The sequence below is a fragment of the Sinocyclocheilus grahami genome, unplaced genomic scaffold (genome assembly GCF_001515645.1).
Source record: "Sinocyclocheilus grahami isolate Dianchi unplaced genomic scaffold, SAMN03320097.WGS_v1.1 scaffold719.1, whole genome shotgun sequence".
Taxonomy (NCBI): domain Eukaryota; kingdom Metazoa; phylum Chordata; class Actinopteri; order Cypriniformes; family Cyprinidae; genus Sinocyclocheilus; species Sinocyclocheilus grahami.
Genome location: NW_015505898.1, coordinates 220,867 through 246,677, shown reverse-complemented (window position 1 = coordinate 246,677; position 25,811 = coordinate 220,867). Strand labels below are relative to the sequence as shown.

The 25,811-nt window shown below is 37.8% G+C and overlaps 1 protein-coding gene across 1 annotated transcript in view; it reads right to left on the bottom strand.

Moving 5' to 3' along the window:
* The window catches only part of LOC107560296 (neuron navigator 3-like), a 234,038-nt gene that overhangs the window by 46,665 nt on the left and 161,562 nt on the right, over window positions 1-25,811 (bottom strand). The window contains exons 5-8 of the mRNA XM_016244436.1: window positions 21,884-22,067; window positions 11,911-11,979; window positions 7,260-7,408; window positions 2,214-3,240 (exon numbers count right to left, since the gene is read on the bottom strand). Coding sequence (XP_016099922.1) covers window positions 2,214-3,240; window positions 7,260-7,408; window positions 11,911-11,979; window positions 21,884-22,067 — 1,429 coding nt within the window. The remainder of the gene's footprint in view (window positions 1-2,213; window positions 3,241-7,259; window positions 7,409-11,910; window positions 11,980-21,883; window positions 22,068-25,811) is intronic.

The window sequence follows — 25,811 nt, the reverse complement described above, 5'->3', positions numbered from 1 at the left end:
TTGCGATCACAGGAATAAATTACATTTTAAAATATATTCAAATAGAAAATGGTATTTTAAATTGTAATAATAATATCACAATATTGTTATTTCTACTCTATTTTTAATAAATTATGTGCAGCCTTGATACGAGACTTCTTTCAAAAACATTAAAAATTCTTACCGACCCAAAACCTTCGAACAGTAGTGAATATATAATTACAATTAAACAATTATACAAAATACAGTTCTGAGGCTGGTAATGCAACATCCTCAACTCACATGCTCTTGTCAAGCATGCCAAAAGGTTTGACCCTAGGTGTAGTTCTAGGAGCATGATAACCATGTCGTCTCGCACACCCGTTGAGTGCTGACGCAGCCCTGCCGGTTTTACAGTGTCAAGCAAAGCTCTCGAGAGGAAGATCTGCAGTGGTGAAGAGGAGTGTGATAAGGGCTCCAGTTTAAAATTCCATAAAGACTTTAGGTTATAATCCTTATGAGATGGCACCGAGAATGCCAAACACAAAAAAATGCCATCGTCTTCCTGTGAATAAAGTGGCAGGCCGGTAAGGAGGTAAGTGTGTTTTTATGAGAACTGTTAAACTCTTAAGGTTCAGTTTGTGCAGATATGTCAAGGGTTACTGGGTTTGAGAGCTCTATATTCAAGCAAAGGATTAAACTAGCTACTGAACATACACAATCACTCAAGGACAAAACCCTTTGACTCTCGTTTTCAACACTCTCATCTTCGTCTTTCATGTCATTTTTTTGTCTATCACAGGCCCATTAACACTCGCTGTCTCTTTAATAAGCTGACTCAAACTGTTATGAATGCCCTCTGCCCATCAATCACATATTCTCTTTTCTGTTCCCACTTCCTCTTCCTCCACTATAACCTATTCACCCTCATCAGTCTCTTGGTGAGGACTGAGGGAGGCCACACCCCTTAAACGAGGCGGTCTGGCAAACAGCTCAGCGGTTCCCACTTGGGCTAATAATACTGTCGAGATGAGACATTTACCCGCTGTTTTTTCTTACAAAGCATTGCGTGATTGGATAGGTGATACAAGAGACAGATGATCAGTGGGTGTGTGTTTGTGCATCTAAAAGCTGGTTTGATAATCTATAGATAGATTGCTGGTTCAACATATATTTGCCTGTAATTAACGATGCTTCATGATGCTCTGCCAGCCTCTGTGTGTAAGCGGGGTCTCACTTCGCCTGGTCAAAAAAGGACTCTTGTCTAGACAGTCTATACTGTAAAGGATCAATTCTGTTAACATCACCCCCCACAGTCAAATTTAACAAGACATCTTCCAAATTTCCCGTTCTGCCTTCAAAGTGACAGCAGAGTAAAGAAATGATTGATTCGAAAATGACTGAAACCCCGGTTGCCTGCATAGAAACATCACTGTGCAACATGTCGGAGCATGTGCACTTCCCACCAGGCCACCTCTAAAACATTAATTTCTTTCTAGATCTATCATGCAGAAATGACTTTCCACTTATAAACAAAATTTATATATTTTTCTGTATTATTTATGGTGTATCTTCATGATTAGTGATTATGAATGGTTACATTTGGTTACACCCTCTACATTTGGTATCCGAGATTCTTTAAAGTATCTGCCTGGTTAGTGGTGTGCAGAATAAGTAAAAGATGAGGTAATTATTCTGGACCTCCTGGGGATGAGGGTTTAATCTTTGCCTGTCTATTGAGGGTAATTACAGAGACATGGTCCTGCTGTCTCATGGATAATGATAATGATTTCACAACCCAGAATAGAACCCAGGAACCCAGATCTGTCTGTTTGTCTGAGTCTTGCCCTTTTAAGTCTCTAAGGGTCATTGGACATATAGACCCCAGTAGCCCTGCTAGGACTAGAAGTCAGCTGGGTCTATGATGAGGACACAGTAAGGTTGAAGAATGACCAGCTGGCATCTGAGGGATTTCTGTCCAAAAACTTTAGCTCAGAAATAATTTTATCCAAAGGGACGAAGTACACTGATCACAAGGAAAGCCCACCTGCCGTTAATTATCTTGCTAGGGCACAATGATAAATGTTAAGCAACAGAAGTGGGATCTTATGTACTTTTCTGTGATTGAACGTGACAGATCCAGATCTGTAATCATTAAGCTGCAACCCACAACTTCAGCAACCATCATTCACAATGCAAAGCAAGAGATCTGAAAATCCAACAATCATATGCATTTGTATTTAAGAATCACTCACCGATACATGAAGGGGGCGACGGTTGCCGTGTTGGGATGGTTGTGTTGTTGCTGCTGGGGAAGTTGTACTGTCCCATTACCTCCTAAAGCTCCTCCACCACCCAGCCCAGATGTGGCGGATCCAGAAAGTGCTGAGGTACTGGTTGATGACACCATGCTGGTCTTCCGATTCTCATATCCTCCCAAAGATCTCTGCATATATATAGACTGACTACCTTTACTAAGTTTGGTTTTCTCACCACCTGTAGCAGGTACACTAGTTGCAGGTACACTGGATTGGCTTGCTGCAGGCTTGGCGGTTGCTGTTGGAGCCTTCAGACCAGGCTTGGGGATGCTGCTAGAGGCAGGGATTGCACTTTCTTTCTTCACAGAGGCTGCAGAAGTTTTGCTTCCTTTGGGGATGAGGCTGGCAATCTTGGAGCCTTTCTTAGAGGGCTCCACTATCACTGGCTCCTCCTTGGGTGGCGTGCTTGCTTTGCTCTTGGTCTTGTTCTTGTCCTCTTTGTCTTTGGGCTGTGGCAAGGACTTATTGTTGTGGTTCTTGCAGTTGTTGGTCTTGTTTGGGGGTGTAGAGGAGGATGCGGGGGACTTCCCCTGCTGTTTTGAGATCCCGCAGGGTGGTGTGGGACTGCAGGTCCCCTCATCTCCAAACTCCGACAAGTCATCCTCCTCCTGGAGAGCCATTTCAGCCACTGAGGGTGAGGTTCTGGACGCGGATCTAGGGTTGATGAGCCGGAATTTATCCAACATGGAGCGCTGGTTTCCGGGGGCTGATTTGGAGGAGTCTGTGATTGGGGGCCGGAGGCGATCGGATGACGAGGGAGGGGATGGGGAAGCGGTTGGGCTGGGTGGCTTGGTGGCCAGCATAGACGAGGTGGCACTGTGCTTCATGTTCATGGATTTGCTTCGCCAGGTCTTTGCAGCAGTGGGAGAGGGGATGGCAGAGGCCAGCTGCTGCCCGCTGGTGCTGGAGGGCACCGAGCCACTGCCGTTCATGCTGCCTGGCAGAGGAATGCCCTTCACCGACTCTATGTCAGAGAAACAGACCAAACAGTGGACACATATGTTAGACTGATATAACTACACCCTAGAAGCAATACAAACTTTGTCTTTGGCAAGGAGGAAAATTATGACTACCACAATAATCAAATATTAGCATAAGTGGAAAGATATTGTGGGAAGGCAAAGCGTCCCACAAACACATGAGGAATAGATAGTGCTCAATCCAAATCTTTACTCTGCAATCCCAACGCATACTGAAATCCCAAGCAATGCGGCGATGCACTCAGGCAGAAAATTGGATCCTAAGTTGATTTTGTGGGATTTCAAATACTTTGTTGTTGCCAGATACCCTCTCTTGTTCTTTGTAAATGCAGTGATATTTTGTGAGAAATCAACACGGCTCACAGGATAACATATATAAACATACTTAATATAATATAAATAGATCATTTTAATGTGGGGGAAACATAGATTTATCAAGCCTTTGAGAGCATGACAATGCAGAAATCCTTTAAATTACAACTTGTCTGGGCCTTGAATATCAGTCCAGTGATGATGACTTTCAATTGCTAAGCTCAGGTCTGAGACTCAAAATGCTTTACAATTGTAGTGTATATAAATTTAATTGCTTTGACTAGGTCTCAGTGGATTATACATTAATGACAAAACAGTTATGATGTTTTGAGTACCGTGTAAATACAATGCATATGAATACAGTAATCAAACAGGACCATGGTACATACCAAAATACCATGGTACTATCTAATTTCACCAATGTACCATGGCATTGTCTCCAGTACTTCTTTGTAAGGGGAATGCTAATGCTCAGAATGTTTTACAGTTTATGGGCGAATCTCATGCAACTAGCATAATCATTTATTTTTATTTAAAATAAAATTCTAAAAATAAATAAACAAATTTGCAATGTGACATTATATTGATGACAAAAATAATTCCTGCTCTAATTCCAATTACTATAATATAAAACATTGGTATGTTGCAGTAATGAAAATTTAATGAGAATCCAAACTGAGAATTATGAAAATTAAAAAAACAAAACAAAAAAAACATCCAGACACAATAAGGAAATGTGAATTTGAGTCATAAATGTGTTTAACTGTAATAAAAAATAATGTCAAAAGGAAATAAAGTGAAAAATAATCATTTTTTACACTAAAGACAGACAGACAGACAGACAGACAGATAGATAGATAGATAGATAGATAGATAGATAAAATATACATGAGGACATAAGTTACACATCAATGCTTCTGCTGCCGTGCAACATAACAAATTACAAGTAAATCTACTTAATCTTACAGCAACTCAGGCTGCCCGAAACACAAAGGAAGAGAGGAATAGATGGGACTTCATTTGGTTCCATTGAAAATCTAGTAGAGTGAACAGTGATTGGACTGTGAATGAGCGCTGCGTGTATCCGGCTTCAGTGCATGTGTCAGCTAAATTAACCCCGTCTTTGGAGATAATAGCAGCTTAAATAACAGCCTCTCTTACACACATGCACACACCAGACCATCGAAACATGGTTACCATAGCTACCCTTTTCTCCACACCACTTTATATGTTGAAAGTGAAATACCACTTTGTTCTGGGAAGTCTGATAGGATGCCACACACATTTCAAAACAAACACATTAACAGGTATGATGACAAACATGGCATTGAAGATCTTCCATCTTAATCCACTCTTGTCTAATCCAGAATGGACTGCATTAGTCATTTTCTTTGCCTCTGCCTCTTTGTTATCTCTTCTCCCCAGTTCTGATATATCTCTCCCATCTTCGTCACAGGTGCTACTGTATGAAGCTATGCCAAAAGTTCAATGAATGTACTAAACAACACTGATTTCCTTCAAACTAATCCAGGAATTGGACACAGCGCTTTTGAAAGCCTCCTGGACTGAGCTAATGCTAGCAAACATGCTGATTCACTCCTGCAGCCTGTGTGAATGGTGAAATTTGCTTTGTTATACAAGACTATTTAACATGCAAGTGTTTGTGCCCACTACCTTGGCACAGGGCTTATAAACAGTGTGAGATTTGCGTCCATAGAGAGGCTTTGTGCTGAAATACGTAGGTGATGGTAACACAGGGTGCTGACAGATTTGAGGTTAAGGATTAAATCAGTTAAAGGTCAAACTCAGGATTATTAAATTTGTTTTCAAGCCTGCCATAAAATGAAATACTACAGCTAACTCTGTTCCAAAACCTAGTGAGCTGCCTAGTGGGCTACAAAGGCAGCATCCTTCTGTCATGAAACTCCAAAAGTGACTGATTTTGAACATTCTGTGTAGGCAGCATGAAGCACAAATGAGACTCAATTCACAATTTATATTTTAGCATGTGGCTAAGCTAACAAAGTTGATACAATAATTAAAGAACCGTGAACATGTGAATGTGTTGTTAAATTATTGAAATATTTACTTCAAAAAATATTCTAGGTCAAAGGAATTTGGCTGACAAAAATGTGTAAATCCCTGATCTATTTAAACAGGGACAGCCTGAAATCTATATAACTGTTGTTAGAAATTATGCTTTAACAGCACATTTCAAATCATGAATCAAATTCTACAACAATCGTATCATGAAAACAGAACATGTGATACTGCCTTAATGTACAATCACATTTATTGTTGTTTTTGTATGCAAAATTCAGTCATTTTGGTAGAAATCCACACAATTTCAATGTTGAACGAGGGCGATGGATTTCTTCCTGCTGATTTGGCAATGGGTTCAAGTTGACCAACAGAAAGATGATTGGTTTGAAAGCTACTCATATGTGAATTTTGCTTCATACATCGCTACAGCATCAACAATATACAACTGACCTGTTTTGCCTGCAAAATTTCACTGTGATCACACCTTTTGAATTTGGCCAAAACATTGTATCTCACACAAAATAATTTTTTGGCCTACTGCTTGGAACAGCCTTTGTGTCAACTAAACACCTACGATGCCTTAAAATGCTAGGTAGGCAGCTCACTAGGTTTTGGAACAGAGCTCTATTCTCTCCCTACCAGCCCCTCCCATAGTTTCTCCAATGCAGCAGACTTTTTGGACAGAGGAAAAAGGAAGATGAGGGAAAAAAGGCAGATGGGAGTTTGCTTTTCTCATCTGTGGAAGTATTAGCGCAGTAGCCCTGTAAATCAAGGTTTTGAGTAATGTTAGGCCCGATGGAAAAGGGCAGGGATAGGTTTCGAGAGAGACGTTGCCTATTAGGACTCTCTGATTCATCAAAGCTCCCGTCTGCCATGTGAGACCCTCTGTCTGGCTTTGTGTGTACTGTCTTGCCCTCTCCGTAACCAGTGTCTGGGAACACCAGCATCTGTGCTAAAGTCCGGTATAAATCTAGCTGGGCAGTACAGCCAAAACAAACAGTCTGGGAGGGAAATCGGTTACGTTTTGTTCACTGATCGCCACGGATCCTTGCTGTGAGGGGTGAACCAGGGGCGAAATACGGGTCACACATCTGTGAACTCCCAACCCGACTTCAATCGACACACTCCATCAGGTCTAGTGCAGATTTATGAAGTAACCAACTTCAAACCTGTGGAGATTTACACACTGGTGGCTAAATAGCCATGTGGTTTTATGAGGTCAACTTTGAATGATGGTTCGGCTCTGACAGGAAGATGAAATCTGAAGTGAACTCTGAATAGGCTGGTTATGTGGAAGAAGTAGAAATATAACATGAACGCCATCTCCAAATATATTGGAGGAGGACAGTGAATGGCGATGGCAGATCACCGTTTCAGATGTGAATAACACACCAGAGAGGAACCACAGTGCAATATTATACTTTAATTTCACAGGAAATTGTGTTTTTCCACAGATTTATGTCATTATGAAAATTTAATAATAAATGCATGAGGGAACCACCTCAGAGCATCCTGCCCTATGCCACAGCGCTATTGTTCCTGTGATAGTGGCACCATCTAGTGGATAACAGGATATAGTTGTTGCTGTTTCATTTGAGTAATATGCAGACACCTTGATTTAAACATTAAGATTCTGTTTATTGCTCACCTCTGTCATTGCCGCTAGCATATTGCAGTGGTTTGCTCTTGTCAATACTGTTGAAGCTCTGGCTCCTTCGGTTCAGGTTTGAGGATCCGTGGGCTTTACTACTGCTACTGCCGCTGCCTGCAGCGGGGACTTTGGAGAGACCTGGTAACCTGTAACACACAACACACATACTCATTAGTTTGGGTTTCAATCACAGGACTTTATTAAATATGAACTGTGTGAGCTCACATTATATCTTTGATAGACACACATACAGACCACCTGGGTTATTATAGTTAACTAAAACTAAAACCATAAAAATCATATACAGGTGCATCTCAATAAATTAGAATGTCGTGGAAACAGAATTGAGACAGTAATAAAAGCAAAAGGAGCCCCTACCAAGTATTGAGTACATGTACAATAAATGAACATACTTTCCAAAAGGCCAACAATTCACTAAAAATTGTTGTTTTATTGGCGTTATGAAGTATTCTAATTTGTTGAGATAGTGAATTGGTGGGTTTTTGTTAAATGTGAGCCAAAATCATCACAATTAAAAGAACCAAAGACTTAAACTACTTCAGTCTGTGTGCATTGTATTTATTTAATACACGAGTTTCACAATTTGAGTTGAATTTACTGAAATAAATGAACTTTTCCATGACATTCTAATTTATTGAGATGCACCTGTATATTCAAATATCAAATATTATATTGAAATATAAAAACCTAAAATTAAAAATGACAAAATACAACAAAATTACTAAAAATATAAAAATAAAAACATTCAAAATATTAATAAAAAAACTATGGAGTATCTAATTATTCATTAATCTATTCATTCATTAAGTACTTCCTTCTGTGGACACATTTGACCTTACAGAAAGGAGCAATGTGAAATTTTATTTATTTATGTACTTATTGATTTATTTATTTACTTAAGAATTTATTCTTCATCAGCTGTAAAGACATTAAATATTGTGAATATTTACTTAAAATGGAGGGTAGTCATATATTCAGCTGTATAAATTAGAGCTTTGGTAATGCCTTTTGACAGAAAACACACTCACTTGTTCGACAGTGAAACATACAAGCCAATAAATGAATAACATTTAACATAATGATTTGACTAGTGTCTTCTAAAACAGCTAATTTTTCAAAATGACAACACAATAGACATCTCTTAATTGCTCTAAAATCTGCAATAAATCTTGCCTGAAGTGTGTGTGTGTGTGTTTCTTTGCATTGTCTTATGCTGTATTCATAATATTGATGATTTAATTGTGAACAAAGCTTGTTAATGACTCACGAGTGCCAGTTTTTAATTGGTAAACACGACCTTGTGACACATCAGCCTAACAATGGCTCATAAACATGTTGCGGGGGAACAAAACAGCAGCAAGTTAACATTCTTTGACACTGACTCTGTTTCTTACAGCTGATTCAATTTCACACCAAACAGAGTTGTTTCACCTTACTCCAATCTGATTATGCCAATAGCCAATTGATTTGAACAAATCAAACTGATGATCTAATAAAGACCTAGTTATATTTTATATATCTGAAATTCCCATCATCATTTGAAATTCTCATCACTGATCAAATGTTTTGAAAAGTCTTATCACACAGAATCAGAGCAAATAGCTTTCCTAGAAATTATGGATTCAGGCAGTTCAGGTGCATGTCTCATCAAGCCTCTAATGACACTGCTTCATCACTCGCTTATTTCCCATCAGGCACTTCTGCTTTTCCCCATTAACCTGTTGTGCAGACCACCATAATATGCAAGCTCTGATAAAGCATATCTGATGATTTTTCTCAAACAGGTTATTTTGGTGAAAATTGGGATGGATATCAGTGTCTCAATTGAGGTCGGGGTCTGAATGGAAGACATTTAGACGGTAGACGTTTTAGTTTTAGCAGGCCCACACAGAATCAGTGTCCTTAGAGTGTGCTGCAGATTCCTGTTGGGCTTTGTGTGTTTGTTTATTAAATATTCTGACTAATTTCATGCTTTTATCTATCAGTAAGAGTGCGTTACTCTCAGATGAACGTAACACATTTTATCATGTTAAAATCTGCAGAATTCTACAGATTTTTCCGCTAAATGTACAGAGAAAACATCAAAAGTGAGCAGATTCAGTTTGGTCTAGTTCAAAGATGCAGGCAACATCTGACATCAGCAAAACTTAGACATTTGGTTTTCTAATTTGGTCTTGAAATGTTCCTTACACTATGATTTGCATAAATATGTATCATGTATATATTCACAAACACAAATATGCCTGTAGAGGATAAATTTAGTGCTTACCAGGCATCTGAAGACAGAGAACGTTGCTAAAATAGACCTGAATTAAAGCTGTGGTGTGTAATTTTTTTTCTGTGCTAAAAGACTTTATTCTACCCCGACTTATATTCACAGACAAGTATGACATTTATAGGTTGATTTGCCTGAAAAATCCATGACACTTTCAAAGCATTGCTCTTCTTGAGCATCCCAACCAAGCCGACACAGCAACACACTGGGGCTCAACCAATGGCATGAGTTGGAGGGGGGGGTTTACCGGGTTTTTTATGACACTGGTGGCACAGACATATATTCTGCTTTAAAGTCTGAATCTGAGGTGGTCAGCTCCAAGACCAGGTCTCTGGATCTGTTCTTGTTTATTTTAGGGTAATAATTAAAGTGTCAATGGGGCTCAGATGAAAACCGGAGTTCAACTGTGAAGCATCTCAACTTTTGAATAATCACTGAATTTTAATAACGCTTCACATCTTATCCAATCTGTGTCCTGCATGCATAAAAAGGCCTTATGGAAGATAAAATCTTTCAAATTATGCCTATTAAAATGTAGAGCAGGATGTTTAAGGATCAAATAAGACTGCTTCTGTCATCTCTTCTTTCCAATTGAAGTACACTGAATATAACTGAAAGTTTAGGATTCTAGAGGACATCTAATATTATGCATTATTATCTATCCTGCCTTCCTTCTTAAGAAACAAGATTATAGGTTATTACAATGTTCTATCTAACCCAAATTACTGCACAATAATTATGTGTTGAATTGATAAATTAGGCCTCAGACATAGAGTTTCATATGCATATCTCTGAAGAAACAAACAGGAGTGTGTATTTTTGTTTGTGTAAATGTATATGTGTATTAGTGGCCTTTGAAGCCTCATGTCAATTCAATTGAATAAGAAATAAATACATGATATTGCTGAAATTAAATTAACACTGATTAAAAAACTGATTTATTCATAAATGATAAAACTGAATAGAACCCACCAGCCTATCACTGGAATATATTAAATATTAATTAACTATAATTAAAAACGTGTCTCAAATTCCTTAATTGGTGATCATTCATTTGTGAACCCACAGCCATCCAAGCATCAAAGCCATTACTCCATTTGCCATTACTGTCACATGATCCTTCAGAAATCATTTGAATCTGCTGATTTGGTGCACAATAAACATTTCTTATTACTATCAATGTTGAAAACAGTTTTGCTGCCTTTTTTCAGGATTCTTTGATGAATAAAGAGTTCAAAAGAGCTAAAAAATTTTTATAGAAATCTTTTGTAACATTATAAATGTCTTTAATTTCACTTTCAGTCAATTTAATGCCTCCTTGCTGAATAAAGGTTTTAATTTCTGAACTGACCCCAACTTTTGAATGGTAGTGTATAGTGGTCATCTGGGAGAAATAAAAGTTAAAAAAAAAATGCCATTAACAATTCATCCATTTTTACAGTTTACTCTGAAGATTTTTGATATAAGATTTATCTGTTTTCTGGTGCCTCTAACCCAGGCATTCTCACTTGCAACCACCAATAAATCTAATTTCTGATCCGATTTTCAAAAAAGCTATGGCCAGTTGTGCAGCCCACTGATGATATTAGGTGTGAATGTCTCTCTGCATCTTTATGCTGCATCTAAACATCTACATAATAAAGTATACATTACATCTGAACTTAGGATGAGACCAGAGTCTAGTATGAAAAAACAATTCAGGTCACTGACCAAATGAATGTCTACGCCTAACATTTGTATATCAGTGCTTTGAGAGAAGAGCCCAGATCTCAGATCCTTCAAAGAAAACTGCAGGCACATGTTCTCTTTGAGCAAATAATGCCATCTGTCGAACCCTACCCATCAGGCTGTCAGTGGAGTAAGCACTATATCATACATAGTGTCCATCACATATCTCACATAGTTTGGCCAGGGGCTGCTTGAAATGCTTTGCCAGCACAAAGCTTCCCACCAGCTCTGAGATGAAGCAAATGCTTTCAGGGCCAAACAACTATTGCCTGGAGCTTGAAACGGCAAAAACCTCTGAAATAAACCGCATTCAAGATCTAGGTTTCATCCAGCACTTTCTGCATCCGTTCATCTTGAATCAACCAAGCTATTCAGTTCAAAACCCTCAGAAAAGCTCCAGAAAGATTTTTGAAATGTGAAAAAGCCAGACTAAAGTTGAATTTGAAAGTTGAACGGATACCATCAGCAAGCATTTCTATCATCCACCACTTCCATCACCCAGATCTGTTGCTACAGCTTTTAACATAAGTAGATTGGCTTTCCCAGTCTCTAGCCTGAAGGTCTGCGGAGAGTTTCAGGTCGCAGAACAGAGCGAGAGCAGGCAGATACAGTTGAAGACTCTACCTTGTGTTTTTCTTCTGAGGGGCTGCTATTCCACTGTGACCTGGTGGACTTGTATATCGTGCGGTGAGACTGTAAAGAGGTAGTGGGAGAGAACGAGAGAGAAACGGGAGAGAAACAGAGGGAGGGAGAGAGAGAGGAATGAGGTTAATGATTGGATAGAATTTTTTTTTTCAAACTGTGGCATCTTTCTCTCTAATGCAATAAGGGCGGCACTTAGCGAGGGCTTGGCGCACACATGCAAACACAAACAGCATGGCCTCTGTGTGCGCCTACTCAGATTCACATGACATGTCACTCGTCTCAAACCACAAGTATGTGCATTTCCTCCAACTGTCCTACTGTTCCAAGCCAAATCACAATCTTCATAAACCTGTACCTTCAAATATGTGTTTGTGTGAATACAGTGAGAGCTTTATTCTCAATACTGGTGAATCATTGATCGGTTTAGATTGGCCTCCACAACAACATATAACTCAAAGAAAGAAATCCCATTTGACAGAGAAGATATTCCTGTTACTCCAGTCACAATATAAAAAAAATAGACTTATCCACACACTCTCTTTCACACACACACACACACACAAACAAACACACACCTCTTTCAGGAATATTTTACTTGAAACCTGTATATACTGTGGCCACTGATTATACTGTTTTTTTTAATATGGATAAATAAATACATCATTATGCACTGTTCAAAAGTTTGGGTGAGTAAGATTTTGCATATATATTATACATTTACTGAGCAAGGATGCAGTATATTGATCAAAAGTGACAGCAAAGGCTTTCAGATTTTAAAGGTATCTTTACACATTCGTTTGAACTTTCTATCCATCAAAGAATCCTGAAAAAAAGTATCAGAAATTAGTGCATTAATATAGAATTCAATACTATACATATATATATTGTTTAAATTGCTAAAATATAATTTAATTCTAAATCAAACTAACTAAACTATCGGTTCTTGCTACAATTTATAGTAATATTTTCATGATTTCTCAGAGGTCTGGTTTCAAGTATAATTCGCTTGAAGTGGTGCTTTATATAACATTATCTAGAGTAATAAGTGTGAATGATAAATCCCCTGTGATGTCTGTACTGGCTACTGTATACAGGCCACCAGGGCACCATTCAGACTTTATCAAATAATTTGCTGATTTTCGTTAGTGCTGGCTGTAGATAAAGCCTTAATTGTTGGTGATTTTAAAATCCATGTTGTAAATGAAAAATATGCATTGGGATCAACATTTATAGACATTCTGCACTCTATTGGGGTTAGACAACACATGTCAGGACCTACTCATTGTCATAATCATACTTTAAATTATAATTTAATACTATTACATGGAATTGATGTTAATGGCGTTGAAATTCTGCAGCAGAGTGATTATATCTCAGATCATTATCTAGTCTTGTGTTTACTCCGTATAGCTAAAGCTGCAAACTCAACTCCTTGTTACAAATATGGTAGAACCAGAGGCGGACTTAAACATTAGGCAAAGGTAGGCGACCGCCTTGGGCCCCCAAAAGCAAAGGGCCCCCTAAAATGCTTTTTATATGCGAGATGCGCATTCAGTGCGGACGCGCAAGTGGTTGCGCTGGTGTTCATTACCACGACAACCGTCTGTGCGTCTGCGCTGAACGTGCTTCTTAGCAAAAGTAGGGTGATATAGAAAATGGGGACGGAATCCCGGAATCTATTCATAAAAACGGAATTTACTGTGTAACGCGGAATGTGACAGAATGAACGGCGCAGATGTGCGTTTCGTTTGCTATTTAAGCACGCGCAACACTCGCAGTTGTCGTCTGTAGTAGCTAAATAGTATTTTTGCCATTTAATATTCACATACACTAGTCCATATCGCGTTTTGATTGAAGTGTACTGAATTGCATTTGATTTATTCATTAAATATTTGACGAATTCCGTGACATTGCTCGTTACACAGTAAACTTCTGTTGTGTAGCATTTTGAATGTACAAAAATTAAAGGGTTTGTTTAATTTTCATTGGAATATAAGATAGATTCATGTTTTTGCCTTCATTTGATTACCAGAAAAATTAAAATACACAACACAGAATTTCTAAAAAACAAGTAAATAAAATTAAAATTTCATAGGGCCCTATAATTGTATACAAATTAATAAATTAAGTTGTTTTTATGAATTCAATTAATTTGATATGTTTTTGATTAAACCATTCAAATGGAATACAGAAAAATTAGAATGGAAAGCACATAATTTGGGCCCTAAGAATGTAATTTTTGTTAAACTTTTAATGTAAATGTATTAAAAATGTAAACGGAAAAAAAGTTTTAGGAAAAAATAAAACTTAGGCTAATTTGGGAAAAATAAAACGGATTTCATAGGGCCCTACAAATATCATGCATCTGAAGCTATAATTTTAATACTAAGCAACTATTTTAGTTTTTTAATTTTCTAATTACTCTAATACTATTATAACCTGTTTAAATATGAACAAGGGATTTACAACATTAAAAAAATCCTTTATTTATAACATGTACATGAAAAATCTAAAAGATTGGACACAACTATGTGGCACGGTCGTGCAGCAGTGAGCATCAGTGAAAGAAACCTCAAGGTTGTACATGTGTGAAATTGTATAGGACCCCATTCCTGTATTTTGCCTGGGGCCCCCAAATCATTAAATCCGCCCCTGGGTAGAACCATCATTTCTACAACAAAATACTGCTTTGTAAATAATCTTCTTGACTTGTCTCAATTCCTCAGCAAATCCAATAGCTCAGAAAAACTTGATGGTATAACAGAAACTATGGACTCTCTCTTTTCTAGCACTTTAGATACGATTGCTCCTTTATGCTTAAAGAAGATTAAGGAAAACAGGCCGACACCGTGGTATAACAAGCACATTTGCGCCCTAAAGAGAGCAGTCCAGAAAATGGAGAGCAGCTGGAAGAAAACAAAACTAGAGGTATTTCGCAGTGCATGAAGAGAAAGTACTTCTACTTACAGAAAAGCTCTGAAATGACTAGATCAGCTTACTTTTCGTCTCTTTTAGAAGAAAACAAACACAACCCCAGGCATTTATTCAATACAGTGGCTAAATTAATTAAAAATAAAGCATCAACAGGCACAGACATTTCCCAACAGCACAGCAGTAATGACTTTATGAACTTCTTTACTTCCAAGATTGATACTATTAGAGATTCTAACCATGCAGCCATCAGCTGCAGTATCGCATCAGATAGTCCACTATAGATCCCCAGAGGAACAATTTCACTCATTCTCTGCTATAAGAGAGGAAGAATTGTATAAACTTGTCAAATCATCAACAAAATGTATGTTAGACCCTATTCCAGCTAAGCTACTAAAAGAGGTGCTTCCAGAAGTCATAGATCCTCTTCTGAATATTATTAATTTGCCATTGTCATTAGGATATATCCAACAATCCTTCAAAGACTGCACCAACTAGACGGCCATCGAAACAAGACCACAGGAACCAGATAAGTCCTCTGCACAATCTGACCTGTGTTGCAGCCTGGAACTAAACCACATCATGCTGGTTTCGTCTGACCAGAGGAGAACTGGCCGCCCGACTGAGCATGGTTTCTCCCAAGGTTTGTTTCTCCATTTCTGTCACGAGTTTTGGTTCCTTGTCACTGTCGCATTTGGCTTGCTTAGTTGGGGACGCTTAATTTCTGGCAATATTGTCGGCTTGATTGCATTAAGGAAGTGCTTTACCATTACTTATTGGAAGTGAGATGAACTAGATGATGGCATCACTGAATCATCAATGAACTGACTTGAATTGAAAAATGTACTGTTTGATATTGTCCTCTTGCATTATTGACAAACTATTTTGCAGTTTGACACTGTAAATCTGTACTGTATAAAGCTCTATATAAATAAAGGTCACTTGACTATATCAGCTATTTAATGGCTTCAAAAGTAGTTCAATCAGATTTTAGAACTAAAAAAAAAAAAATGACATACCTTATATTATGAAAGATATGCACTGTGTCTGTTTTAAAGGTTTAACCATGAATATATAAGTAGCATATGTAGAATACCTACAATTACTGTGAAAATACATACTGTAATGTACAAGACATTAGATATGCTACCTTCAAGTGAAGTCTTATCCATTTTCCTTATATGTTTGGCCATTAGTACCATAGATGTGACATGTAAAGTTCATGTAAAGCCTGGAGGCTGGAGTGGCTTTCCTGCAACACTTGATGCATTACTGTAATAAACTTCATGCAAACATGTTTTATAGCTGTTTAGGTGAAAGTTCTAGAGGTTTCTGAACTGATCTCTGTAAGGGCAGAGATGACCCTTGCCTGAGGCTGGGATGAATGAGTGCAATTTGTCAGATCGAATATATATGCTGGATGGAGGCCCTGCCAGTAGGACTTGTACTTACAACACACACACACACACACACAAAACAAAGCACAAGCACCCCAGGCCAAAGCACAAAACACAGAACAGTTGGCTATACAGGTCTCAAAGCCATCAAATTACTGATGGCTGATTGACACTGGCTTTGTTCATTTTGGGTGTGCGCTTGTGTTTGTCTGTTTAGATATGGTGTGCTAAGCTGTTAATGTGCCTTGACAAGCTTTATAGCAGGTTTGTAAGCACTGCGTGATGGAACGAGAATGTCTGTGGATGGATGGAAGTTGATTAAAGTCAAAGTATGAGAGCGAATGAGAAAAAGGGGATGTCCCGTTTTCAATGGTTCAACAGTTACAGTAGGAAGACCTCCATCTAAACTGCATCTAGGTGGTATTACCATCTGCCATGCTGGAAAACAACAGCTCATTTTAGCTTAAGATCATAAGTAATATTTGTTGCTAATCCAAAGTGGCCTACCACCAACAATCAGCCTGACCAAGATGGTTTACAAGGTCAAAACCAAGTCTAACAGGTGGAAATCAAGCTGATCAACCATCTACATCATCTCGGAGCAGCTAAAGAGCATGAATGACCAGCTTAGACCAGCAGAAAACCATGTAAAACTTGACGCAACAAGTTTTTCATAAAAAAACGTGGTGTTCCATGCTAGATAACCCCAACCACATTGAAATTCAAATATATTCTGATTGGCTCTGATTGTGTAATGTGACATCTAGTTAGGACATAAGATAAAACAAGCAGCCATCTGAATTCCAACCAGCAAGATTCTTCCAAAAATGTCCTTCCAAAAGCTGCCCATAGTGAAAGAAAGGTGGGTGTGTATCCTCAGAAGGAGATCATTATGACCACCATGAACGTTTTACTTTAACAAGTTTCTACGGCAAGTGCGTGACAAGGAGCTGGCTTAAAATTACAGACTCCCTCAAGTGAAACCCTGAGGTGTAACAAAGACTTCACCAGACTGGGAGAACGAGAAGAAGACAGTAAAATAGGGAGGCAAGACAGCAGGTTAACAAGCATTGTAACCAAAGACAGCTCCAGCGAGACACTAACACTGTCTTTCACTCTCTCATTCACTCTCTCTCATGAAAATGTGATCATGTCCACATGATTAATGAGGCCCATCATTTCTCCTCCAGCTCAAAGAGGAATTCAGCTGGGACAGGATGGTTGAAAAAAAAACACTCCTAACTCTACAACTTTCTTTCATTTCCCCTCACAGTCTAGCAGCATAAATGTATGACAGTGGTAGGTCTGACAATCTCAAGAATAAATTTGTTGCCATGGGACATTTAGACATACTTCACAGTGAGAAATCACACACAGAATAACTCCGCCAAGGTCACTATTCAGAACATATTAAAATGAATCTAAACAATAAGGTTTAGTAAGGATTGCAAACTCACTCACTACAGTTTCTCTAATAGAAATCAATAAATCTCAAGATTAGCCTACCTGCTCAATCTAAAAACATCAAAATGATAAGGATGCAAATGAAATGTACTTTTAAAAAAAAAATGTACACAACAATGTAAACAACTGCATTTGTAACATTAGCATTGTGACTAATCAGTGTCTGTTCAGAAAATACCTTAATTGCATTATAATATACAGTAAAGTACATTAGCTAATTATTAGTTTCTTATCTTTATCTTAGATTAAGTGTCATATGTGCTATGTAATGTGTATGTGAGTGTGTACACACACACACACACACACACACACACACACACAATCTTACCTTTAAAATGAAATATATTTTCTTTAGCAGTACTTCACAAGTTCTGTTGCAATAATACTGTAATACTGTATGACTTCCCACAGCAAAAGACAGGAAGCAAAGAATGACCACCCTCCGTAGAAGTTTTAAAACTAAGAGAAGCTCAACAACCCATAAAAGAGTTTAAACTTACCTCCCGAGAGAGAAACATCTCATTTTCAAAGCAGAACAGACAACTTCCAAAAAAAGGAACTAAACACCTACATTTAAAATGTAACACTTTGGACCCAGAATAATGATCAAATCTGGAGGGACACAATAGCCTCAATACACAGAAGAGCACAGACCAGAAACTTGTGCCATAAATGATAAAAAAACTACCAAAAACTGAACAATAACCATATGGTTTTCAGACAAAGTTCCTGTGTAACCCAGATATGTAACACGGTCAATACTACTATACCTATTTCCGTCAACCTTTCTCCCATATGACAATCGGCTCTTCCTGTCCCGTGAGTTGGGGGCAGGCAATCGTGAGCATGAGACCACCGAGTCAAGCCGTTCACCTCGGGACATGGTGCGCTGAGAGGGAGGGATGATACTTCACCCCCCATATCTTCCCCAGACCTAAAGGCACCGCAATGTCCAGCTATCCCTCTCTCTCTTTCTCTCTCTCTCTGACCGTCACTCCAGCAGGTGTTGGCTATAGAAAGCTTGGATCTCTAAAACTGTAAATGGGAGCATAGCTTATGGGTAAAACCAGTCAGTGTGTGCTATAAAAAGCTCACCCCTCATTCCCTGGAATCTCAGACAGTGTTGTATTATGGTATTTAGATCTTTAAAATATAACAGATACCCAGCTGACTGGGTGTTAAAAGGGAATTTCTTATACCATGTTCTAAGTAGTGCTAAAAGTTATGTAAATCTATGTATTTTCACTAATCGCAGTAGAATAAATAAATAAATAAATAGATTGAAAGTGAAGGTAAATTTATTTATTTACCTTTATTTAACCAGGAAGTCTCATTGAGATTAAAATCTCTTTTACAAGAGAAACCTGGCCAAGGTAGCAGCCATACAGTAAAACAACATTTTAAAATACAACAAATACACATTAAAACAATATTTAAACATAATATCCTCTCAACAAAAACAATCACAAGCCTCAATTACCAATCTCTTTATGATGCCTTTAAATTCCCTAATAGACACAAATTTATCAAGTTTTAGATCTTTTTGCAAATTATTCCATGCCCAGGGTACATAATACGAAAATGCAGTTTTCCCCAGTTCTGTACAAACTCGAGGTACGTTAAAAAGCAAACACTTGGGAGAGAGTTGATGGTAACTGCCAGAACTAAGACAAAAGAGGGTACAGAGATAAGGTGTAAGTTTACCTAACATTGCTTTATAGATAAAAATGTACCAGTGCTGTTTTCTACGTATGTTTAGTGATGTCTAACCCACCATCTCATATAAAATGCAATGATGAGTACGGGATTTTGCATTTGTAATAAAACGTAATGAAGCATGGTACACTGAATCAAGGCCCTTTAAGATGGATGAGGCTGCATGCATGTATACTATATCACCATAATCAAGCACAGTTAGGAAGGTAGCTTCTACAAGTTTCTTTTTGGCATTAAAAGTAAAATTATATTTATTTCTAAAATAAAAGCCAAGCTTTACTTTGAGCTTCCTGAATAAATTAACAATATGTACACTGAATAAAAGCTTATCATCAATCCAAATTCCTAAATACTTGTAAGAGAATACTCTTTCAATAATTTTACCATCAAATGTAAAAATACTAAGATTATCAAGTACTCGTGACTGAGCTTTTGAAAAAACCATAAACTTTGTTTTCTGAGCATTTAAAACTAATTTTAAGCTCACCAGAGCACCTTCCAATGACTGAAAAGCAGTCTGAAGCTCTTTCACCGCATGTGTTATAGATGGTGCAAGTGTATAAATAATAGTATCATCAGCATAAAAATGTTTTTTTGCTTGAATGTCATTACCTAAATCATTTATATAAATAGAAAACAAAATTGGTCCCAAAATGGAACCCTGGGGAACCCCTTTAGATATATCAAGAAAATCTGATTTGAGATCCTCCACATGAACACACTGAGTTTGATCTACCAAGTAATTTCTAAACCAATTCAACATCCCTGGTCCGAAACCAACACTGATAAGTTTGTTTAGCAGCAATTCATGATCCACTGAATCAAACGCCTTGGATAAATCCACAAATAATGCTGCGCAGTGCTTTTTTTAATCCAGGGCACCAATAATATCATTTATCACTACCATAGCAGCAGTAATGGTACTATGGCCTGTTCTAAATCCAGATTGAAAAGAGTTTAAGATATTATTATCAAATAAAAACAGTTTTAACTGTTATGGTAGCTAATGGTAAAGACATCTACATTGTTACAAAATGATTTATATAAACCACATCAGCATATTAGAATGATTTCTGATCATGATCATGTGACTGTACTGTATATAAGAATATCTTCTCACTGGCTTTTGAATGGAATGTCAGAAAAACAGAAACATTATTTAGCACCAGCAACTTGACTTACTCAGGACAGTGTAAGGAAGACCATTTTAACCATTATTACACAAAGATAATCAGCCAGCTACCCATTTTAACACCTGTAACCCCAAGCCAGTAAACGTTTGAAGAAACACTTCCTAAATGCCATACAATAGCTTCCTTTTTACCCGACTGTCTGGAGCTGGACAGAGAACTGAGACAGTTATCTGAGAAGACTGCGTTTACAACATCCTCCAGGACTGCGGCCAATCTACAGCCTTCCTGGCCCAATTCTGCTCGCTGATGTCATTTGGTGTGTGTGTGTGTGTGTGTGTGTGTGTGTTTCAGGCTGGCAGTCCAAGGCCCTCTGAACACCTGTCACTGCTGGATGTGAGTTGAGAGCGCTCTCACAGGCCCTGGACAAGAATGAGGGGCAGCTGTTGTCTTTCTTTCACTCTCTTCCTCTCTTCTCTTTGCACTTGTGAATGCTGACAGAACAGAGAACTCAGCACTACAAAACGCACACTCGTGCTTTTCTGCCTGTCCCACACACACGCAAATGCATTCTGGGTCAGATAACGTGAGCCAGGCTGTGTAACGCCACTCATGTGTGGCATCTCCTCTTCATATCTGGTGCTATGATTACTCATCTATTTACATCACAGTCATGGCCTTCCTTTTCTACCAACACACACACACACACACACACACACACACACACTGTATACAGAGGCGTTTACTGTTTAAATGAGAACATTGCAGAGACTATCTACTGTTCTTATATAGAAATATTTATAAATACTATAACCTAACCCTAACCCACACCCTAACAGAAAACTTTCTGCATTTATTTTTACAATTTAATAAATGAATGAATAATCACTTTATTTTGATACCATTATTACAAACAAGGATGTGCCCAAATGGAAGTTTGTTCCAAATTTGTAAACAAACACATACACGCTTTTATCTTATTCTGCCTTTCTGAAGTTATTTACTAACAATATGGTTGAAATTTATATATATATATATATATATATATATATATATATATATGTGTGTGTATATATGCCATGCATTTATATGTTAATGATAGATATGTTGTGTTCTTGTCAATAAACACTTGTGATGTCGCCAAAAGGTAGAGTTTTTGTGATTTTGTCAGGTTTAGCTTACTTCTGGGTGCAAATTTGTCTCCAAAATATGGTAGGTACACACATTTAGGTACATAGCCATTTATTTCATGATTAAAGATGCAGAAGTCAAATGGAGGAGCAACAGCAATAGAGATCATAAGACGTGTCCTACCTGGACTGCATGTCTTGTGTTTTGTGCTGGCTCGCTGGCACCGCCCCTGTGGTCTGATGTGTGACGTGCTGCTGAAGCTCCACTAACGACTGCAGGTACTGCTGCTGGTGCTGCTGTTGCTGCTTGTAGCGGGACAGGATGAAGAACAGACCCAGGATGCTCTTCAGATTCCCATTACACACCTCTGAAGATCAAACACACCAGATTTAGAAAATACCACAGGAAGAGCTCTTTAATCCTGCATTACATTGATGTGTTAAACCTTAAATACAGCATGTTTTTAGTACAGCATCAAGTGAGAATAAACCGTTGTTGTGTCACATGGCAGTTAGCCTCATCATAGGGAAGTTCAAGTTTTGTTTACAAGAAGCTGCAAATATAGGGCAGATAAGTTCTGCTCTGAATGAGGAAGTGATATCCTGTATGACAATATGCGACTGTCTGGAGAATCCAAGTTTAGCACGGTCATTTGACTGTCTGGAGTCTTGTGCGTCATAAATTAGATGTTAACATTAATAAACAGTCACTGAAACAATTAACTTTTGAGACCTTTTACGAGGATATGCTGATTCAATAAGTAAAACTTTGAAGTGGCGGATGGAGTTTAGAAGCCCAAATGCTATTATCCTGATTCAGAGACGATGCAAATGAGGTGTCCTATGAGGAATGCTTTTCAAACTTTCTTCCGAAATTGCAGTTGTGAGTTTGAATAAGTGCCAACACACCGTTGCTCTGATCACAGAGATAAAGGATTGAGGATGAAGGCGAAGGCATCGATTGTCTGTGCTCCGCCTGCCAGCGACGCTTTACTCTCTTGTGCCCTTTTATGAAATGGCCTTCATTCATACACACACACTGCTAATGGCTGGCGCTGAAAGCGACTGAAAGATGGTGGTGCTGAGGCAGCGCTAAAGAGAAGAATCTGGCTTCATTCTGACAGCCCGCCTGTTTGTTCTGCCCATCAGCAATGTTTGGGGTTATTAATCTACCCCCGGTTTAATTTGGGATCGTGCAGAGCTGTAATTTGTATTCTACATAATAAAGCAATCAGATGGTATGTTTCAGTTGAACATATTTTCTGGGTCAGGCAATAGAAATCTGGCATTATTTGGTGTCATTGCACTTTAGATCAATATAGAAAATGTGAGGCGCAATAATGTTTTTAACTGTTAATTCTGGAAGGTTTTGAATTGATTCACATTAAGCTATAACAACTCCCTATGATTTCCACAAACACTAGTGTATTCCGTTATAGAAAATAACAGTTACTAGTATTAGTACTACTGTAAAATCATAATAAATGATTATGGTATTTACTTCAAAGAAGGAATCTTTAGAATGTTTCTATAAAATCTAAATTTATTTTTTCATGAAAGTGCACTTATAGTTTAGTTACAGTTGTATTACAGTTTAGTTACAATTTTATTCATCAAAGAAAACTGAAAAAAAGTATCATGGTTTCCACAAATATATTAAGCAGCACAACTGTTTTCAACATTGATAATAATAAGAAACTGGAAATAATCATAAAGACTGATTAACTTTTGCCATCAAACAAACAAAATAAATAAATAAGTAAATAAATAATAAAAGAAAAAAATTATTTTAAATTGCAATAATATGAATATTATTACAAATATTATTAATATAAATTATTATTAAATTCAGTCTGGGTAAGCATAAGTAAGTGTTAAAAATAAATCTGTCTATCGACAGACAGACAGACAGACACAGACAGATAAGACAGACAGACAGACAGACAGAGAGATAGATAGATAGATAGATAGATAGATAGATAGATAGATAGATAGATAGATAGATAGATAGATAGATAGATAGATAGATAGATAGATAGAACTTTAACACTTTAATTGTCACAACAAGAAATAGTTAAGGGGAAATTATATTTTCTTACAAAATCCTCTTCTTGTGAGTGAAATTCTTGCACTTACATGAACCTGCAAATACTCTAGCTAACAGATCACGCCACATGTTTTGCAAACTAACACCTGAGCTAGGACTTAAATTGGAAACTTGAAAGTAAAAGCTGTCAGCAAATCAACACACTTTTAACAGAAGTTTAAATGTGGAGTCATTAGGCCTTGCTGTTACTAGCTGCACAAGGTCAAAAGCGTATCTGTTCAGACGGGCTCATTAAGGGAAGTGAGGACAGAGAAGTGTGAATACATTATCTATTTACAGTGATGTGCCCTTGACCACTTCCTCTATATACAGTAGTGTTCTAGCATTCCCTGGCCAAAATAGGCAGTAAACACTTAGGGGTCACATATTGTACACCTTTCTGGAGTTTTATTTTAGGTTTTGATGTCCTTAAGAATATATATTTGCGGTATAAGTACCAAAAACCATCTCAATATATTTTTTACAGCTCATCTCTCAGGAGCTCTGCTGAGAACAGGTCGATTTTGGCCTGTCTAATTGATATTCATGAGCCTCTCTTCTGATTGGCCTGTTGTTTTCTGAGTGACGCACGGCCAGGCCAACCACAGGTAACTAGGGTCAGCCGACGTCACAGCGCTAGCTGGAGGCAGCAAAACAAAGGGGAAACTGGAGGCGGCCCATTCAAACCAGCGCAGGTTCGGCTACATAAGGACCTTAAAATATCATCTTGTTGTGATGCTGGGTGCCAGAATCGATGTAATACAGCCTCAAATTAGAAATTTGATCGCATATCTGCTGCCACTGCCAGACAAAAAACCGATGACAGCTGTGGTGGACAGGACAGAAACGATTGTCAAAAATGCTTGCGTTTGCAGCGCACACTTCTTATCAGAAAAGGTTCAATAAAGTATTGTCTTTTGTTGTTATGGGCGCGTCTACAGATTTCTTGCCATATGTCTATGTTTCTTGCATCTCACGATTATGTAGTGTATGAAATAATGTCTGTGCATGTGTGTAAAACAACAAACTGACAATTTATATATAATCATTTGTAATTATATATACATTGTTGTGATTAATTGTGGCTGGAACAATAATGTAGCTGTAAAAATAGTTGCCTGCTTAAATTGAAACGTATATACATCTTCATCATGACTAGATAAGACACGGTGAGTTTGTCTTTACTATACATGTTAGATGTGATCCACCTCATAGTAACAATCCTGTCAGATCGTCCATCTTTTGAGTGAGAGTGTAACGTTACAGGTCGGCCGATCTGGTTTCGTGGTTAACGTTAACCTTTTTCGACTTGTTTCCATGTTGTTGTTGCTCAGTCAGCAATGGCATGGACGCGATGTTATCTGGGGGTTTGGCAAAAGGAGAGTGGGACTGTGGGCGGTGCTCGGGTGGTGACTGAAGGCGGTGACTGTGTAGTTCTGACGTCAACTTTTTTTATGGAAGTCACAATGGTTCGTGAAAAATCACAGCTACTTTATGCAGGCTGTGTGCATTTTACTGTGGACTGACTGTTTTAAAAATTGTATGGTAGTTAAATAGCCCCTAGAACTCAGTTATCGTGAAAAAAGCCAGGAAATTTCAGTTTTGACAATACGGGACCTTTAATACTTTGTTCAGAATTACAAAATTGGATTAGATGTGTATACAATATCATTCAAAAGTTTGGAGTTGGTAAGATTTTTTTAATGTTTTTGAAAGTCACTTATGCTCACAGAGGGTTTATTTTATAAAAAATAAAAACAATAATACTGTGAAATATTGCATTTTTAAATAACTGTTGTTTGTAAAAAAAAAAAAAAAAGTAATTTATTCCCATGATAGAAAAGCTGAATTTTTAGCAGCCATTGCTCCAGTCTTCAATGCCACATGATCCTTCAGAAATAATTCTAATATGCTGATTTAGTGCTCAATAATTATTTCTTATCATTATAAATGTCAAAAACAGTTGTGTATTTTTATCATTTTTGGAGATCAACAGCCCCCAGGCCTCCATTTCCATGTTTCACAG